At 41.1% G+C, this 18608-nt stretch overlaps 1 protein-coding gene across 1 annotated transcript in view; it reads left to right on the plus strand.

The window, feature by feature from the left end:
* Positions 1 to 829: 829 nt before the first annotated feature.
* The window catches only part of EGFL6 (EGF like domain multiple 6), a 31546-nt gene continuing 13767 nt past the window's right edge, over positions 830 to 18608 (plus strand). Inside the window, exons 1-7 of the mRNA XM_066177506.1 lie at positions 830 to 897; positions 4799 to 4908; positions 7099 to 7191; positions 9981 to 10100; positions 10925 to 11044; positions 11716 to 11850; positions 13636 to 13758. Of these exons, the coding sequence (XP_066033603.1) occupies positions 830 to 897; positions 4799 to 4908; positions 7099 to 7191; positions 9981 to 10100; positions 10925 to 11044; positions 11716 to 11850; positions 13636 to 13758 (769 nt within the window). The remainder of the gene's footprint in view (positions 898 to 4798; positions 4909 to 7098; positions 7192 to 9980; positions 10101 to 10924; positions 11045 to 11715; positions 11851 to 13635; positions 13759 to 18608) is intronic.

Here is an 18608-nt window from a genome sequence, read left to right on the forward strand (position 1 = left end):
ACAGCTGCAAGCCAACAATGGCTTTTGTGCCCATCATCCAGGACAAAAAGTCTTTACCATCCTGTGCAACACATAAACAGTATTGCAAAAGTTTGTTTCTTTTAAATAGATGAAATTTTAATTAGATGTCATTTGAATCCTGGGGCTAAAAGTGCCATCTTTTGGTACCTCTGGCTTTGCACAGCTCCTCTACAAGGCGATTTAAACGTGCTTTGGAGGAACATCTGCACTTTCACAAGTCTGAAGGAATCAGCAGCAGATGTCAACAACTTGGCAGAAGCTTTTTCTAAAGAAGATTTTTCCTAACATCCAAGTACTTAGCAGCTTGGAAGAAGTTTGTTCAGGGATGGTCATGCAAGGCAAAGCCTGGAAAGCTTTCGGGGGAAAAGCAGTTTCCCGGCGATGGAAACCCATCGCAGCGCTGCCACGGGGGACAGCCGGTGGCGGCGGGGGCAGAGCCCGCGGGACACCGGGCTGTGGCACCGGGTGAAACACCAGCGGCCGTCCGCCGGAGCGGCACGACTTTCCCCGGGGGAGCATCACCGCGGCTCCATGGCCGGCTCCGGGGCAGCCTGCCCTGCTGCGGCCGGGACCACCCGCCCCTCTCCGCCCCGGTCTCTGCCCGCCCCGGCTCCAGGCGGGGGAGCGCGGCCGGAGGCGGGTCCGCCCCGCCCCGCCCGGTTACCCGGCCCCGTCCCGCCGCCCGCCCGCGCTCCGGTGCTGCCACCGCGCCGCCGAGGGTCGGCCAGAGGGACAGCCCGAGGGACAGCCGGACAACGCCGGGGTCGGGGTCGGGGCCGGGCCGCCTGCCCGTGTCCGTGCCCGGGCGATGGTGGCGGCGCCCGGGAGCGCCCTGCTGGCCGCGCTGCTCGCCGCCGGGCTGGCCGCTGTGGGCAGGTGAGCGGGGACGGGCGGGAGGGGCCCGGGGCGGGCTGCCGCTGCTCCCCGGCGGCCCCGCGGGTGTCGGGCGCTCCCCGCGGTGCGCGGGGTGTGCGCGGGTCCCGCCCGTGCCCGCGGGCTCGCCCCGCCGGCGGCCGGTCCCCGGGGCCGTGGTGCTGAACGGCGCCCGCCCGGTTCGTGCGCTCCAGAGGGCGAGTGAGCCGCTACCTCGAGGTGCTCACACCGGAGCTGGGGACTCGTGCTCTGGCAAAATCGGCAGCTTAAGTGGCGGTCCGAATGGGGGAACGGCTGCACCATCTGTGGGAAGGTGTGAGCACCTCCAGTTCTTGGTCTGCAGCACAAACGGCCCTTCACCAGCTGCCAGTCATCACGGATGCTGGGTTCTGTGGAGACGGGTGTGCTTCGGAAACAGAAGGAGATTTTGAGAGAGGATCAATAAAAGAACTTACTCCAGACCGAGCCATCCCAGTGTTCCCTCTCCCAGTTCTCCCGAAGCCGAAGTGCTGCAGCAAGGGAATAGCTCGAAAAGGGAGAATTCCCAGCAACTGCAAATGAAGCCTCCAAGATGTTTTCTGGTTTCTTTCTTTAATATTAGATCTATGAATGGAAACATTTGTCATCAACAAGTGGCAGTGTACGGTTCCAGCACATGGGAGGCTGTTGAGTGGTTAGGTCCTCAGGAAGTGGAAGTTCACGAACTCCAGACCTGCTCTTACGTCTTAGAGAAAGCACATTTGTTATTCTATACCACCTCACACCATTGTCGAGGGCAGGGGGAAAAGGACTGTCCTTCAGGAAGAAGGGGTTCCTTCCAGTCAACAAAACGTGGTGGAGGGAACCTGTCCAGTCTATTATTGGGGTATTTTCATGTGAAATGTTTCTTTTCTTCTACCTTCTGTCATTAGTAGTGTTGCTGTTGCTGTTCATTTCCTTATCTCATTGCTGTTTCCAGTAAATTATTCTTACCTCAACCTGCGATCTTTGCCTGTTGTGCTTCAGATTCTCAGCTCCATCCTGCTGCAAGGTTGAGGGGAAACTGGGGGAGCAAGAGACGGTTATGTGTGGTTGTGGAGAGTGTTGGTGGGGGTACTGATTTGGGGAATAACATTCCTAAACCATGACAACAATACAGGTTACAGCAGCAGTGAAACTTAGTCCCACTTAGTTTAAAATGCTGCTAATGGCTCACAACAATCTTGTGACAGCTAATGCAGCCAGATCTTCATTTCAGTCACCTCAACTCAGGGCCCTGGGTTATTGTGCTTGCTATTCATCCTCACTGTTCTTTGCTAAATGTGACATAGTGCTGTCAGCAATACCACAGACACATAAAATCAATTACTTCTCTCCTCCCTGGGCACCCTGAACTGCTAAGTAGCCACGAGTTACATTTTGCACCAATGCTGCCTCTCAGAGGACAGAGTTCTTCAGACGCCACCCTTCCACTGACTGCGCTGCGTTCTCACCTGCACAGTGTGCCTTCTCCTGCCTTTCTTTTTCAGTCACATATTTTGGCTGCAGGTTCTTCAAGGCCAGGAATTTTTTGCACACTGAACATACTGTGATAAGTCCAGCCATCTCACTCAGGTACCTTAGGCAGTCCCTCTGAAATCCGACTGGAATATCAGACAAGGAGGGATCAGAAGTGCCCTGTGCCTCCAGTCTACATTACTTCTTCCCCAGTATCTGGGAGGGTTCATGTGACATTCTCCCAGAAGGGGTCTGCCTGCCTGAAAAAATCTTTCTAAATTTCTTTTTCAAAAAGTGCTGAACTCCTGATAGAAATAGCTAAGCTGATGGGTGTTGATTCTTCATGGGTGAGAGGGGCTAACCTGGCAAAACTGGTTTTCCTCCCAGAATCTGGGATCTAGTTGATCTTTCCCTCTGCCAAAGGTAAGTTTTATCTTGATGCTTGTGGAAGTCAGAACAAGTTTTTCGACCTTGTCCAGGGCAATATCTGTAGAGTTCAGTTATGTTAATTTAATTTGCAGCTTTATGGAACATTTCCCAATTTTAAGGAAAGTTTGTTCTGAAATCTTGAGAGATACTGTATACTATATTATGACATTAATTTTTTATATTTAAGCAACTTATTAAATAAAACATTACTGAATCAGTTTTTCCTGTGAAAATGAGCACCTTTTGGAAAGGAATGAGATCCTTCTTCCAGGCTTTAGGCATTTTAGCCTTCCAGGGGAGTCATAGCACTATCCAAATGCATTCAAAGGGATTTTCTGGGATGCAAGCAGAATATATATTTACTATCCAGGTGTATTCAAGGCCACTTTCTAGTTTGCAAGCAGAACATATGTTCTTTAACTTGTATACTTGCAAGTGATGTAAGCCAGCAGCATGTGAATAACAAAATGGAAAAAGTTTATTTTATTGTCTATAGATGCAGAGGCAGGGTGCTGATTTGCCACAGACACACACAGAGGGGTTATAGCTGTTCAACACACTTTTTCACCTGTCTGAAAATGTTAATGTACAAGCACATGTACTCTTTAAACTGGTTGATGGCAAAAGTTGGATGGCTTCGCAACAATTTATTCTAGCACTGAAGCGTTTTTACTTGCCAGGTGACACGAAGACCATCTCTGTGTTTAGAGTACCTCAGATCCACGAGCTTATGCATTTCCTCTGAACTCCCTTCTAGTTCCAATGGTTCAGCTACTGAAGAAAACTCTGGAGTAACTTATTGTGTCTTTGAAGTGTATGCATATATTTGTTCTACTAGTTTGCCCCAGTGATGTCTGCAGGAACTGTTTTGATGTGAGTGCAACTGTTACAGATAAGCGCAGGAGGATACATGCAAAGCACTCCTGTAATGTGATAAAATATTACCTTTTTTGTGCCTCAGACTAAAAAAATGCAAAAGTTCATGACTCATGACTTTTTCCCACCATTTTTTTCCCACAGTGAGATTTCTGTTGCAGTGTGTTGCCCCCCTCAGTACCCCAAATCACTTGCTATAAAGCTCTCACCAAAATGGCATTTTCTGTGTCAAAACCAACACGTTGGGCTCTTTGAAGAAAATGCATTTTAAATAACGACTTGGATAAAGCAATGGGACAGAGGATTTTGGATAAAAGAAAGAATTTCACGAAGGGGACAGGCATGTGGTGGTGGACAACTTAAGTAACATCAAGCAGAGGGAGAAGAGCACTTAAGCCACAGCACTCATAAAAGCACAGAGGAGGTCTAGAAGATTTACACCATTGTGGATTTCCACTAGATTTATAATTTTGGCAACTAATATGGCAGGGTTTCCAACTCTTGCAGCTGTTGATCTGCACAATGACTTTGAACCCCCTGGGCTTATTTGGCAGGTGAAAGTAACATTAATTTATATGGTCAGGGAGTCTCATGCAACCAGAATGCTTGGGACTGTCTGCACTTACACAGTCACTTTGCATGTGTGCAGTGGCTACGAGCCTGCAAGTCACTAGTTTTTATGGGGCTGACTGATGTTCTCAACATGCTCCTCTGTAGAATCAGTCTTTCCTCATCCGAGGCAATAGTGCTGTCAGTTATGGTGTCATATATTCGATCCAGTTGTTCATGTGACACAAACTGAGGTAGCCCTATTGACTTCACTGATACTAATACGACTCGTTCTAGGAAGGGAGCTGGCTGTATTTTTTGTCTTAGCCATGTTTCTTATTACAAAGGGTTTACCTTGCACCATTAATTTGTTGCTGGTGAAACATTCCCATCATCACAGTTTCTCTCATCAAATGCAAGTTTGCATTCCTTGTCTAGGAACACTGCTGTAGGTTTGGTGAAATGAAAATGCTTGACAGTGGATAAAATATAAGAGAATTGTACAAAGGGGTGTGCAGAGGAATGGACTAGAGAATTTTCCTGCTGGAGCTAGTGTTTGTACTTCCTCACACAGCTCGAGGGCTCGTGGGCAGCTAGGGACTGTGAGCCAGCCTGGGGTGTGTCGCTATGGTTCCAGGTTGGATTGTTGTCCTGGCTGGAGGAAGAACAAGGGCCATTGTGAAGGTAACATTGACTTTCTGTTTGTTTCCTCTCTGTTGCTGCATACTTGGTACTAATAAGGAGGTTTCTTACATGTCTGCCAGAAGTTACAGAAGAAAACTTCTGAGGAGTGAAATCTCCTGACTCTGTGAGAGAGCGAATAAGACATGCTTGAGAGACCATCTCCTCAAAAAAGCAGAGCTTTGGGTAAAATAACACATAACTTGCATGTGCAGAAATTCTTAGATCCAGAAGGCACCATCTGTTCTAACCTCCTGCACAGCCCTGGTGGCTATGCTCTTACAGCTGTTGAGTACGTGACATAAATGCAGTGTTTTCTAACGCTATATAAGGACCCCTAAAATTATTTAATATCAGTTGGTATCCTTTATCTTCAGATTACACAGCCTCTGAGAACCGGAAGTGTTTAACATACTAAAAATATAAATAAAACTCAAGCAATAAGTGCCCCTGACTTGAGCTTGTGTGGCCAGCCAGCATTCTGGTCTGTGGATCATTTGCCTAATGAAGAGATAATGACTCTTAAGACACTTCTAATTTGTAAAAGGTCTACATATCCCAAGGAGAATGCAGTGTGGAATCTCTCTCTCCAATTGTACTTGGGCAAAACACACAAAATCATAAAATATATGTTTTATGAATCTTTTTCAGATGTTGCACCTGTTGTCCCAGAGAGTTTGGCCTTTTATATCTAGTGAATTTGTAGAAAGGCTTAGTGTAATAATTCATTGCTGAAAATCCATATACTAAAAGGGAAAGATGCTAACATGTCTCTGCTCTGTATATAAAATACATCATTTTAAAAAGGGGAAAAGGGATTATTTTAGTATTTCTTGCACTGCCTAACTGCATTTTAGTTTTGATGCAAATTAATACTTGGAGGGATAACTGGCAAATGTAACATTTGATCAGCCAGTGGAGTAGGTTTTCTTGTTTTAAAGAAATAGGTTTTCATAAAATTTGAATACTGTTCTTTGGCAAATTACTTTAAGGCATCTATAATGTAATTCTGCAATGTAAATCCGGATAAACTGTGGTGTTTTTCTCTGCTTCAGTGCTAGCACTGCAAGCTGGTCTTTTGCAGTCCTGCATCTCCTCAGTTACAGCAGAGAAATGTGTCCATCCATGGGAGAACATCCCAAGGAGGGATGCTTTGGATCCCAGGGGAAAAAGCTGGTCTCGCAGTCTGCCATGTTGCATTCAGGGCTGGAAGAAATGTTGAAAAATGCCTCAGTCTGCAGAGTTAGTTCCTTCAGTACATCTGAATGTATCTGTTAATGTAGGGAAGATACTTGAATTCAGAAAAATGAATTTTAATACTAATATTACTATATAGTAACTAAACTTTCCTGTAGTTTGCAGATCAGCTTAACTACATAGGAATAGAGATTCACATCGTGGTGCACACTCTTTCACTGTTTCCTCAGAAGTAGTCGTGATATAAATTCATGTTTAGTTTGCTCTTCCTGAATAACCCCCATGCTGACAATTAGAGTGATTTCAGGAGCCTTAAGGCTCATAAAAGTCAGCATTTAATTTCTGATTGATGATCCAGAGGATTTAGATTTGCTCTTTAATGCATCCAGGTTAAATACAGTCCTCTCAAATTATTGTAAACCTGATGCAATTCTGCTTGCTGGGATGTGTGGTAAGGACAGTTTCCTGATGACAGATGTGCTCTGGATGTTCCACCATGGGATAGACACGTTCCTCAGCTGTAACTGAGATCCAAGATTGTAAACTGCTATAGGATTATGTGTCTCCTTTGGCTCTAGGAGAATGCTGTTGCCTCTTTCCTACTCCAGATGCCAAGCATAGCAATTCAAGCTGCTAGCCAGCTGCTTCTCACATAGGCTTCCTAAAAAAAAGGAAAAACACAAGAGTACAAAACTAAATGTGGGTTGTAAGCATTGCAGAAAAAAAAAAAAAAAGAAGAAAAAAAAAAAGAAAAAAGAGGGTGAGACCTTTTGTCTTTACAAACCTGGAAACAACCAAATTCTTGTAATTCATGTTAGTGCCACTATTCCCAAGTCCAAATAAAGTGCTAATCAGTAGTTACTGTGCTCAGACTAGAGGGAGAGGTAAGGAGGATGCTGCAAAATCTTTTTGGTAATTAAGCAGGGAAAAAGTTCTGAAATAAAATATTTCTAACTTATTATTTTTCTCGCTCCTTTCTGTACCTGATTCCACCAGCTACCTGTGGACATGGCTGCAAGTATGGCGAGTGCATGGGACCAAACAAATGCAAATGTTTCCCTGGATTTACAGGGAAAACCTGTAATCAAGGTTTGTGCATATGCTCCCGAAAGGAGACTGTTGGTTTCCTGTTTTCTTATCTTGTACTATGGTTTTTGTCATCTTCCAAAGCAGTAAATCAGGATGTTTTCTTGTTTATGTAGAAAAACTTAAGAATTTAAGGCTTTTGCATCTCCAGCATCCCAGGCAAGCTGTAAGGCTCTTTCAGTGGACAAAAGTTTGAACCTATATTGTGTATCTCCTATGGGCTGATGACAAGGGCAAACTGTCATTTTTACAGTCAGAGGATTAAGGCACGTAGAGATTATATAGGAAGGTATCAGAAGAGATGGAAGTCAATTCCAGAACCCGTGTTATTTTCTTAAGTAGCAGCCCATGTTTCTTTTTAAACTAATCTTCTAGTCAGAAAGACATGCAGTTGTATGGTACACATGTAATTTATCAATCTGCCTGAGCTGTTTGTATGTACTGATGGTATTTCCAACCACCATTGGGAATCCTTAGAATTACATTTTCAGAAAATTTAAATGCACCATTTTCCCCCCATAATCTTGGAATTCGACACGGAAATATTTCAGTTAACACATTGGTAGGAACTCAGCTTTTTTTTTTTTCCTGTTCCAAAATATGAGACCCCTGTCTTGGACCAGATGAAAGGAGCAGGTCACTGTGGATGGAGAAGCAGATAAGTGAACTGTAGGTGCTATGATGGAGCATGACATAAAGGCCACACCAATGACTAGGTCTGTCCTTGCTACCTTCCTAAGCTCCTGCAGACTTTGCTTGAAAATACTGCATCGACATGCTAAACACACATTTTTTATAGTCAAAAGAGCCCGTTTATTACACAGTATCTTTCAAACAATATGCCCTAAAGGTGTGCTATTAGGTATTTTGGAAAAATCGATCTTTTGCTGTTTCTCACAGGGAAAGAAGTTAAATCCTCAGTGCCACTAGAGAGGAAAGGGAAAGAGCAGCTGTGGTTATATGTAACAGATACATAAGTACCTTTTACAACTTCACCCTCTAAATGCAGAAGTTTAACCTCAAAAATTGTTTGGCAGCTTAAATGTTACTTAAAAGGCAACAGAGAAGCCCTCAGCTTTTAGGTGTTTTCTGTGCAGTAACTCCATGTACATTTGACATGCTTTCCACAGGCAATCTGATCAGTTCTGGGCACTTCAGTAGGTTCAGAGACTGAGGCTTGGAGGAAGTACTGCACAGACCTACATATGCAAATTCCCTGTTAGCTCCTGGGCTTTTCTACCTTCTGCAGCATGGCCAGGATTTTTTCAGTGAGGTGGTGGCTGGTACAGGTCAGAAGTCTCCAAGAGCTGTTTGTTTCAACATTATATGTGCATAGATGGTCATGTTCCATCAGCCAGGAGTGCTAATACCCGCTTTTAATTTACTGGCAGATGTAGCCTTGGTCTGTCCTTACAACAGAATGTCCTGCTGAGCAAGCTCAACATGAGCTAACTAAAATAACAGAGATAAGGGCACTGTATTAGTCTGCCACTGAGTCTGAGCTAAATTAGCCTTATCTCCATAGGTTCATTTTTAGAGCTGTGTATGCTATCTGTGCATTGTGAGAGATAGGTGCAGATAAGCACTTTTGAAAATGTATGGTCTAAGTGGAATAACTTTTGTTCTCCAGTTTGCTCTCTGGTTTCTTTGTTAAGAGAGTCTTAGTTATGTAATGGAGTCACAGTAGCACAAAAATCCAGTGTGATTTGCAAGCAGACAGGTTGTCCTTTTTCAAACAGATCCTGTGAAAATAACACAATGCAACCCTCTCTCTTCCCTGGACTGAGCTGTAACAAACACTTGGGCACTTCCTCAAAGTTTATGCTTTGAATGGCCTGGAGGTTTTGTTCCTATACTCTTCAGGATGTAACACAAGAGCAGATGCTTCTCCCATTAGAAGTGGAGTTGCACAAGCTCAGTGCTTGCCTGGAGAGCTGCATCTTTACTGAAATTATATTTTCAGTCATATGCGCTGTTAAACACATATTGAATGGGCTGCATATGCTGGTGCATTCTATAAATGAGTTCTGTGTATTTACTAATCACTACAAGAGGTAGAGGTGTCAGGTCATGGAAGTAAAAAACACAGATGTTTTCCCCCTGTCATAGGCCAAATATAATTGTCAGCACTGCTCACCCTATACCACACAAATAAACATTCTGGAATTCTCATTTTCTCCCTGTGAAGGACAGATGTTGGGAATTTGAAATTGATTAAGTTTCTAAAAAGCCTTTAAATCCTGGATTTTGAGAAGGATTTAGGATGTTTTATTCTCAGGATTTTGAGATCTTTTTAAAGTCACATAATTATTATTATATATTGTATTTAATTTCTGCTACTGATAACCTTGGTGTCAGCATGTAGCTCAGAAAAAGTAAAAATCTTTGTTTCACTTTATCTCAAACTTTTTTGCTGTTCTTAGTCTCATATTTTTGCTTTTCTAATACAGAGGTCAACTGGAGGGCTGGAATCAGAAAAAATCCATTAAAAACACTCCCAAAAAAAGATTAGCTACAATTCTCTCCACCCCTCCACTTCCTCCTAACAAGCTGCCAGATGTGGCCAGAGTTTGCATTATTTTTTGAAGTGTAGAGGTCTGTGTATGTTGGTTTTACTAGCAGTCTTTCAGCCAGATGGTCTGCTAAACTCTCATCTTGCAAGGGGTTGGCTTATTTTCCATCCAGACAATTTCACTCTGGGGAACTCCACACATTAGGCAACATTATCCACCTATATGCATGAATATATGTATAAAAGCCCAGCACTCACTCCGTTCCAATGACTTCTGCAGATCTGAATGAATGTGGACTGAAGCCACGTCCCTGTGAGCACAGATGTATGAACACACATGGCAGCTACAAGTGCTATTGTCTCAATGGGTACATGCTCATGCCAGATGGCACATGTGCAAGTAAGTAATAGAGCTGATGGAACAGGCACACGAAAATCTTCTAATCACATTTAATCCCAGCAGATTTTCTTCTTGTGATGAACAGATTTAGCTTATTCAGGATAGGGTCTTTGCCCCTGCTCTCTGGTACTGTCAACAGCTGTAATAGGCTTCCTATTTGGTAGTTCCTGGGTGAAGTAAACTAGGTCATACTTACACTTTGGTCTTTAGAGGTGTTTTGGTCCTGACAGAAGTAAAACTCTTGGATAGTGTTGCATCAGATGAAGAACAGCTAGTATGATCTCAGTGTATAGTCCTGCCAGTTCATCTGTTGAATAAGGATGACCAAATGCATTCGAGCAAAGCACCAATACAGATTACTTTTCACTGTGCTGAATTTCATGCCATTATTCCTTGCTTTACCTTTCTGTGCTTCACAACTGATTTATTTTATCTTTTTCAATATGCTTTTGACAGTTGATGAAAACTGTTCTTGCAAACATTTGCTGTATGATCTAAGGCTTATCTAAACTTGTGAAAATAGGTATTTCTGCCTATCTTCTTTGTCTTTAAGCCAGCATGAAATGGAAAGCATTCTGCTTTTTTGCCAACCTGATTTTTCAGACCTGGAGAAGCTTCTAGTTTTTTGGTGACAGAGGTTTTTTTTGTAGAAAATATCTCACGGACTCCTGAATTTTTATATGTTAATGTATAAACAGCTTTATTTATAATGAATGGATTTTTGTTGTTCTGATTAACTTCTGTGTTCATCCATATCTAACTTAAAATTGTGTGAGTCCAGCCTAGAATTTTGTTCTTCTTGCTATTTTAAATACTGTTTCCAGGTTCTAGGACATGTGCCATGGTGAATTGCCAATATGGATGTGAAGAAGTTAAAGGGCAGGTGCAATGTCTCTGTCCATCAGGTGGCCTTCAGCTGGGACCAAATGGAAGGACATGCATTGGTATGGTTAGAGAGCTCACTCTCAGCTTCTTTTCTGCAAGATCCCCAAAGTCATAAGATTCTAGGAAGTAGTTAACCCTCCTCACTGGCTTAAATAATGCTTCTTGTTACTCCCAGTGTGATGTAAAGTTTTCATACTTTTTAAAAATATTTTTTCTTAAACTACTGGCCATGTAATTATTTAGATAACTCTCATCCCCAGTGAACAATTCAGTGTTTTGACATGATTTAGAGTCATCAACAGATTCAGTTTCTCCCTGTTGGTATTAAGGCCAGTAATTTCAGTGCTTTGCCTGTAGGAAGCTGCCCTGCTGACATAATGTCAGTTATAAGATTTGGGCATTTTGTTTAGATGGGGCTTTCTGTTATTGTGATGAGCCACAATACAAACTTCTCAATTTTTCTCCAGAAGCCTCAACATTACCTGTGAGTTTCCTGTGATTAAGAAAGCATTGCTTGTAATACTTGGTACTGTGTTCTTCCAAAAAGTTAGTTCACATTTTAGTGCTTAAGAACGCATGTGAAAGCCATCACCAAATGTGAAATTAAAAAATTTATTTATTAAGCTTATTTGTGATAGCCAAGACCAAAACATTGCCATGCAAATCCTAGTGAGTTTTTTCCCATTTTACCCTCTCATGGATCTGACCAGCATCCCTTCTCCTGCTGCAGACATTGATGAGTGCTCCACTGGCAAAGCTGTCTGCTCGTACAACCGCAGATGTGTCAACACGTTTGGAAGCTTCTACTGCAAGTGCCAGCTGGGTTATGAACTAAAATACACCAGTGGCCGCTACAACTGTGTAGGTAAGAGCTAACCTATGGATGTTCCTTCTTCATTCTTTTTAATCCCACCTCTGTGGGAATCTTCCCTGTTGTTGACTCCAGCACATCAGCCTGTCCTGGGGATGCTGCCTTCAGAAATGGGAAAAAGATGTCACAATAAGAAAATTCTTGATAGGACTTTGAATTTTTCTCTCTTTTTCTTTTCCTTTTTTTTTTTTTTCCTGTAGCCTTATGAAAAACTGAATCACTGGCACTTACAATTTAAATTTCCTCATTGTGCCAATCAACATGTGCACTAGTTTGTTGTAAGTTGGCAACTGCTGACTAAAAAAGAATGCTACTTCTGGTAAAGGTTTAGTTAAAGAACCATTTTTTGTTGTCTTGGTTTCAAACTGCGATGAATAAGCAGTCCCACTCTATTTCTTTTCTTTTTTTCATGTCACTATTGAAGAATGTGGAGTAAGTGCCTTCATGACTGTAAAGACAGTTATTTGGATGGCTTGTACAGAACTTGTGGGAAAAAATGTATGAAAGTAGTAGGTTTCAATTACTTTTCAGGTTTCTTTTGCATGACAAATTTTCTCCCTAACAAAAATAAATACAGGCAAAAAGTTATCTTGACATGCTCAGGTGTTAAAACAAATGTCTAAACATGCTCCTGTTTCAATCCATTAGCTGAATGCCGGAAGGACAGCAAAGTGTAAGTTACTGCAGCAGGTGCTGCAGGAGTAGTGTTCAAGCTGTTGACTACACAGGGCCTGGAAGGGCTGGAACTACTACATGTGCATAAAAAAGAGAATTAATGGGATTTGTTTGTATTTAATTGATATTGCAAGTGGGGGATGGGAGGAAGATCATGAGGCAGGTTTGGAGGCTTAAGTTTGCATTTCACGTCTGAAAACTCCGACAGACTTCAAGTGGAAAAAAATATTTCCTTTTCTCATTCTCCTTTCTCATACATATGTGTGCACGGGGGAAAAATGGAAAGGTCTCAGTGGTCAGGATTTTATTTACAAACCTAAATCTCACTTTCACACCCACCAGACTTTTGAGTCAGTCATCCTGCCACTTTTTTGTTTGCTGATTTACATTATGAGAGGACCTGTCAGCTGCTAAAAAATGATGAATCTGGATAAAATGTGAGTGGTATAAACATTTGTGCACCAACATGACTCCCTCACGTGGGATAAATCAGAAACATCTTTGTAACAAAGCAAAACCAAATATTCTTGGTGCCTGTACATTTTACTGTGAGTTGAATGTAGTATTTTCTACTGAATTTTCCTTATTATACCTTTTTTCATGCAGCATCAGGTATATACTGGAATGTGAGAGGTTAAAAATCTTAATATTAAGCTTAAAAATCTTGATATCTTGGCAGGCTCAGGGTTACTTTCCAGTGCATTCTTTTTACCGTGATTGAAAGAATGAGAATGTTTTGGTGAGCTCTTTTTTAATTGATGTCACAATTAAAATCTCTTGGTGCCTTGTGCATTTTGTTAATAGAAGAGTGTGTACAGCCTAGAGTTGGAATCCTGTTCTCAGTCAGAAAATCCCTGCATTCACCTTATCTTTACTGGGATGCTCTACGTTTTCCATGGATGCATACGCCAGCATCCGTGTATTTGGAGCTGACACCAAGCATTCTCTCCTAGTGTGAATTCTTCTGCCTCTGATGGTCACTGCACTGTCTTGGTCTAACATTAGTGCTTACAGTACCTGGAAAGAGATGGGTGGCACAAACAGGCTGTCAGGAGCCTTGGGTTTCACCACAGTTTTCACTGAAGTGTTTGTGTCTTCCTGCAGATGTCAATGAATGTGTGACAAATACACACAGGTGCAACCTCCACGCAGAGTGCCTCAACACCCAAGGATCCTTCCAGTGCAAATGTAAACAAGGATACCGAGGAAGTGGATTTGATTGTGCTGGTGAGTACCACTGGAGGTCAGGAATAGTGCTGTGTTGTTTCTCTCCAATAATTGATCATTACCAGGCATGTCCTCAGAAAAGTCATGCTGAACAGTGCTGCAATACCAACTAAGCAAGACCTCTCCACAAAATAATATATTAACTGCATGGCTCATAGCATAGTTGATACAAGTATCACTTGGTCAAATTAATTTCTCCTCTAAGTCTCCAAGTCTCATAAATTTCAAGTCCCTCTCAGAAGAATTTCAGGCTAAGCTAAAAAATGAGAAAAGGGAGAAAGCCATGACTTCTCTGTTCAACTGTTTCCACTTAAAATTTTGCCTCTGTTTGTCTATTGAAAATGGAAGACCTCCTATAAAGATGGCATTTCCCACTTTAACTGAATATGACCCTTCAGGAAGAGAGAAAGGCTGTTCTTGTCTTTATATTTAAAATGAACCTTTTCTTTTATACCTTTAATAATCCTGGCAGATGTTTCTACTGCAACATCATTAAAGATGTTTTCCTCAAGAGGACACTTGACTCCTGCTCAAACATTTTAAACATTTTTGTCTGTAGCAGATGAAGTCTACATAATATATAAATCTTTACAAGTAATCCTTGATCAGATATATATTATAATTATATTTCATGGTCACAGATGTTCTCTGAGTCCCTCTATTATTCATGTTCCTACTCCCATTATGGTAGAAATTGAAATTTACAATACACATTGATAAATTAATCTTTTCACAGAATATTTTGAGTTGCAAGGGACCCACTAGTCCTGCACAGGAGAGCACCATTTTGTTAAGTTCCAACTTCCAGTAAAAAAATGTTGACTTTTAACAAGCAAAAATAAACACACAAAAATCTGACAGTTACTGAAAGGTTTGCTATGGACATAGGTTACCACAGCAGAGCTGTTTAGAACATTCCTTGACTCAAATTCAATGTTATGAGCCAGGTTCCTTGCTGGACCACATCTCTTGTGATATGTCACTTCAGCTCACTGAAATGGAAGGATGCATTTGACGGGATATCAAAGCAAACTGACATGACATATCTTGGTATGGTTTTGTTAAAACGAAATGTACCACAGGTGAAATGTTAAACAAATACATCTCTGAGAAAAATAGTCTGGGGTGGGTTTTTTTGGTTGGTTTGTTGTTGTTTGTTTTGTTTTTTGTCTGGTTGGTTTGGGTTTTTTTTGTTGTGTTTTTTTGTTTGTTTGTTTTGTTTTGGGTTTTTTTTTTTGGGGGGGGGGATTATTTATTTGGCTTTTTCTTTTTAATGAGAAGGTAAAAATTTCCAGGGAAATTTTCTTTTTGACTAACTTTATGTATAAAATATTCTTTCGTCAAGAAAAAGCAATTCAACAAGAATGATTGCTAAAATATAAATAATAGAAATATTTTCAGTTGTGGAGAGAATTTTTTTGATGTCTGGCCCTGTAGAAAAATCAGTTCTGAAGTCAGATGATTCCTATCTTCTCAGAGGTGTTTCTCTTACACAGTTTGACCACTGCCTACTTCCTCCTGTCATATTTCCAATTTCTGAAGTCCATTTGTTGTTTAGCGGAGAAAGGATCCATGCCATTCATAAACTTAATAGAACACACTAAATGGAAAAGAGATTTATTACAAGAGAGGATGGAGAAATAACATACAGTAATGAGAGCAATCAGAGCCACAGGCAGGTCAAAAGGTGAGGGTCCAGCTAGAAGGATGTAAGCAACAACTGAGGAAGATTAAAATACAATCAGTGGTAGGTGAACCCTGAAATGCAGAGATGCTAAATAGAGACTGGTTTCTCTGGTGGTAATTCCCCCACATATACCTTTTCTTTTAAAGGAAAGTGGAGGAGATTCTTTTAGCTCTGAATGTTTCAATAAGTGACTTTTACTGCAATCCTCAGGAACATCTGACCAGTGTAGCTGATGGGGCCAGGACGTGTCTTGCTGTTGGGGAAACAATTGGATGTACCAGCCAACAGTGAAACACTAAATGTTCTCCATGTCATATGGCAATTGTGGAAAAGCTTTGCCTTTACTGCAGCCAAAAGAAATTTTGCTATTGGGTTTAATGGGATGAGGACACCATCTTGAGAATTTTAGGGGATGGAGACTGTGGCTTCACACTTCTTTTGGTGACAATGGCTACAGTTCCTGTGGCCCGTTCCAGTTCCCAGCAGGTGGGCCTGGGCTTGTGCTACAGCTGAACAAAAGCCTTCTTAAATTAGTCTCCAGTACTCCACATAATTTTTCCCACAGAGCTGGAATCCTGTTTTAACAGGGAAGCATTAGTTCTTAATAGCAATTTTCTCTAGTATAAAAAACCTGGCTACCATGGAAGCAGTATTTGCTTTTTTTTTTTTTTAACAAATGGAAACTATTTTAATATATAACTTTATTTTTGGAGTATGAAAGGAGAGCAATTAAGAACATTGTTTATAGTGAAATTCCTGTGGCTACATCTCATGCCATCAAATAACCTAATAAGTGACATAATATAAAATTCACCTTTGCAAAGAAGGTGGTGGAAATTCTTTTATTCAATTTGTATGTCAATACACTAACTTGGAGAAAGCTGCTGAAATGTCAGGCTGCAAACACTGCTGCTGGTATGGACATGACCTGTGATTATTAAGGCACCCTTTTGCCATTTAACACTCCTATATGTATGAAACACTGGAGACCATTTCTGAACTGTCTGTAGTACACATGTTTGAGAATCCATAGAGATGGATCTATTTGAACAATCCCTAAAAGGGTCCTAGTCATTTCCACATCTGGCCTCTATCTTGCTGCAATCTGTTGTTGTTCTCAGGTTCACGTGTTTCCTGATTTCCTGTAGTGCATTGAAAGCCCATATTTCCCCTGCCACATGCTTCTATGTGTATTTCAGCTTTATTTAAGAATAGAGTCTCACAAGGTTCTATAAGCAATTAAGATTCCTGAGGAGAAAAAAAAAACAACCTATTTTTTGATTCACTTTTTTTGGTCCTACAGAATAATAGGAAAAAGGATTACTATCTTTAAGTCTACAGGTATGACTCTAAGGAGCTCAACAACAACACTCTTGTTATTGCCCAGCTAGAGGCAGAGGGTACTCTTCTTCATTATGCTTTGCTGGGTATCTAAGTGTCAATAAAAATTCATGTTGGCTTTCTCTGCCTCTTGTATTACTCCTTTAATTTTGCTGATAGGGTAACCCTTAGACCCTATATATGATTTTGCTTTCTTATTAATTTGCCAGTCCTGAGAACGGTTTGTTTTGGTTGAGCAGCAGGTGAGCTGCTCATTCAGGCAAGTCCACAGGCCAGGGATTCAAAAGAACAGACTGTGTTTAAGGTGGTGTATCTTTACATTGAATTAGTCCTCCTGCAATTTATGGCTAGACATAAAAAGCCTTAAATCTCCCCCTTGGCCACTCTAAAGATGAATGCAGATTGGAAGGAGACTACTGTTGTGTCCCAAAATATGCTTAGTGTCTAGAGTCTCTGTCTCCACAAGCATGGAGATTTTCATAGTGCAGCAGCAAACTGGAATCTCTAAGCACATGGGAATTTATACCTTTTCATCCCCTGAATTTTGCCACTTCTGTCAGTTGAATTTCCACACTTCTAAATTTTGCACATACAAGGAGATTGGTGTTCTGACACTGCAGAGGTTATTATGTCGAACTGTAAGAATTTTCCATTTCATGAGGAAAACTTCAAAGCAGAAACTAAAAGCAGATGTTCAGGTTTGCTGAGCAGACAGTCCTGTGGCCTTGAAAATCCCCATACCCTCTCAAGTAAAAGTGTGAAGTTTCTTGTTACCAATAGTCAGGAGGAACTTTGTTTGGAATTAAGCTTTCCTGTTAATTTTTATTGCTGAATTCTGAGTTTAGATGCAGGGAACCTTACATCCTTCATTACATCATCCTCCAGAGGATACTGAGTGGAGTGTTAGTAAAGAGTTTATTTGCAAATATTTGACAAGCAAGCCTATAAGTTTTTTCCAAAAGAAAGAAAGAACAAATCCTCAAGTTTGACTTTCATTTTATTGGCATCTGTTTACTCCAACAGCAATCTGAAAACCACCTAAATGCTACAGTAAGCACACCAAGAGTCTGATTCTGTTCCTGACATACTAAATAGCACATAGCTGCACTTGCCATAAATAAAATGTGACAAATTCACAGTGATAGAATGGTATTATCCAGAAGTGAATATAAATTCAGGGAACTTTCCTCTTTTCCTACTAGACTGCAGTTCTATTTTATTTACTGGTGTTTCTTTTTCTGCTGTGTCTCCGTGAAAAGAGGCACAGAGAAAATAATACTACCTAAGGTTCCAAGTCTAGTCCATCTGTCTCAAAGTACTACTATAAAATTTTCATGAATACAAAATGAGGCGCAAAATAGGAACATATTCTTGCCCTGATAATATAATCATTAGACAGCAGAAGCAGAGTGAAATAAAAATAGCTGCCTTCCAGCATAATTTTTAGTCCTAAAAGACTGTAGGTACTGCAGCATCAATACTGATTGAAAATCAAAGATGGAAAACACTGTATGAGGCTATTCGGATCCACTGATGAAAATAGTCTCTGTTGATGAAAGAGCTTTTTTATAGCACACTGGAACTGCTCAGCTTTCATTGTTTCCTGGGTAGTTCACATAAAGGACCTAAACTGTCAGTAGTTTGTGACATGGTTGTGCACAATATTTGATAGTAGTGTTCAAAAGGGTAATTCCAGAATAATTAAAATAACACAAATTTATCCAAAATTATAAGATGCAGTATTTCACATCCAAGAGGAATCATAAAATGGTAAATTCTCAGGAAATGTTACATTTATGTTCTAGTCCATCTTGGGATTGTA

Source organism: Chamaea fasciata, unplaced genomic scaffold (genome assembly GCF_029207755.1).
Source record: "Chamaea fasciata isolate MVZ Bird 193981 ecotype frontalis unplaced genomic scaffold, bChaFas1.0.hap1 SCAF_2, whole genome shotgun sequence".
Taxonomy (NCBI): Eukaryota; Metazoa; Chordata; class Aves; order Passeriformes; family Sylviidae; genus Chamaea; species Chamaea fasciata.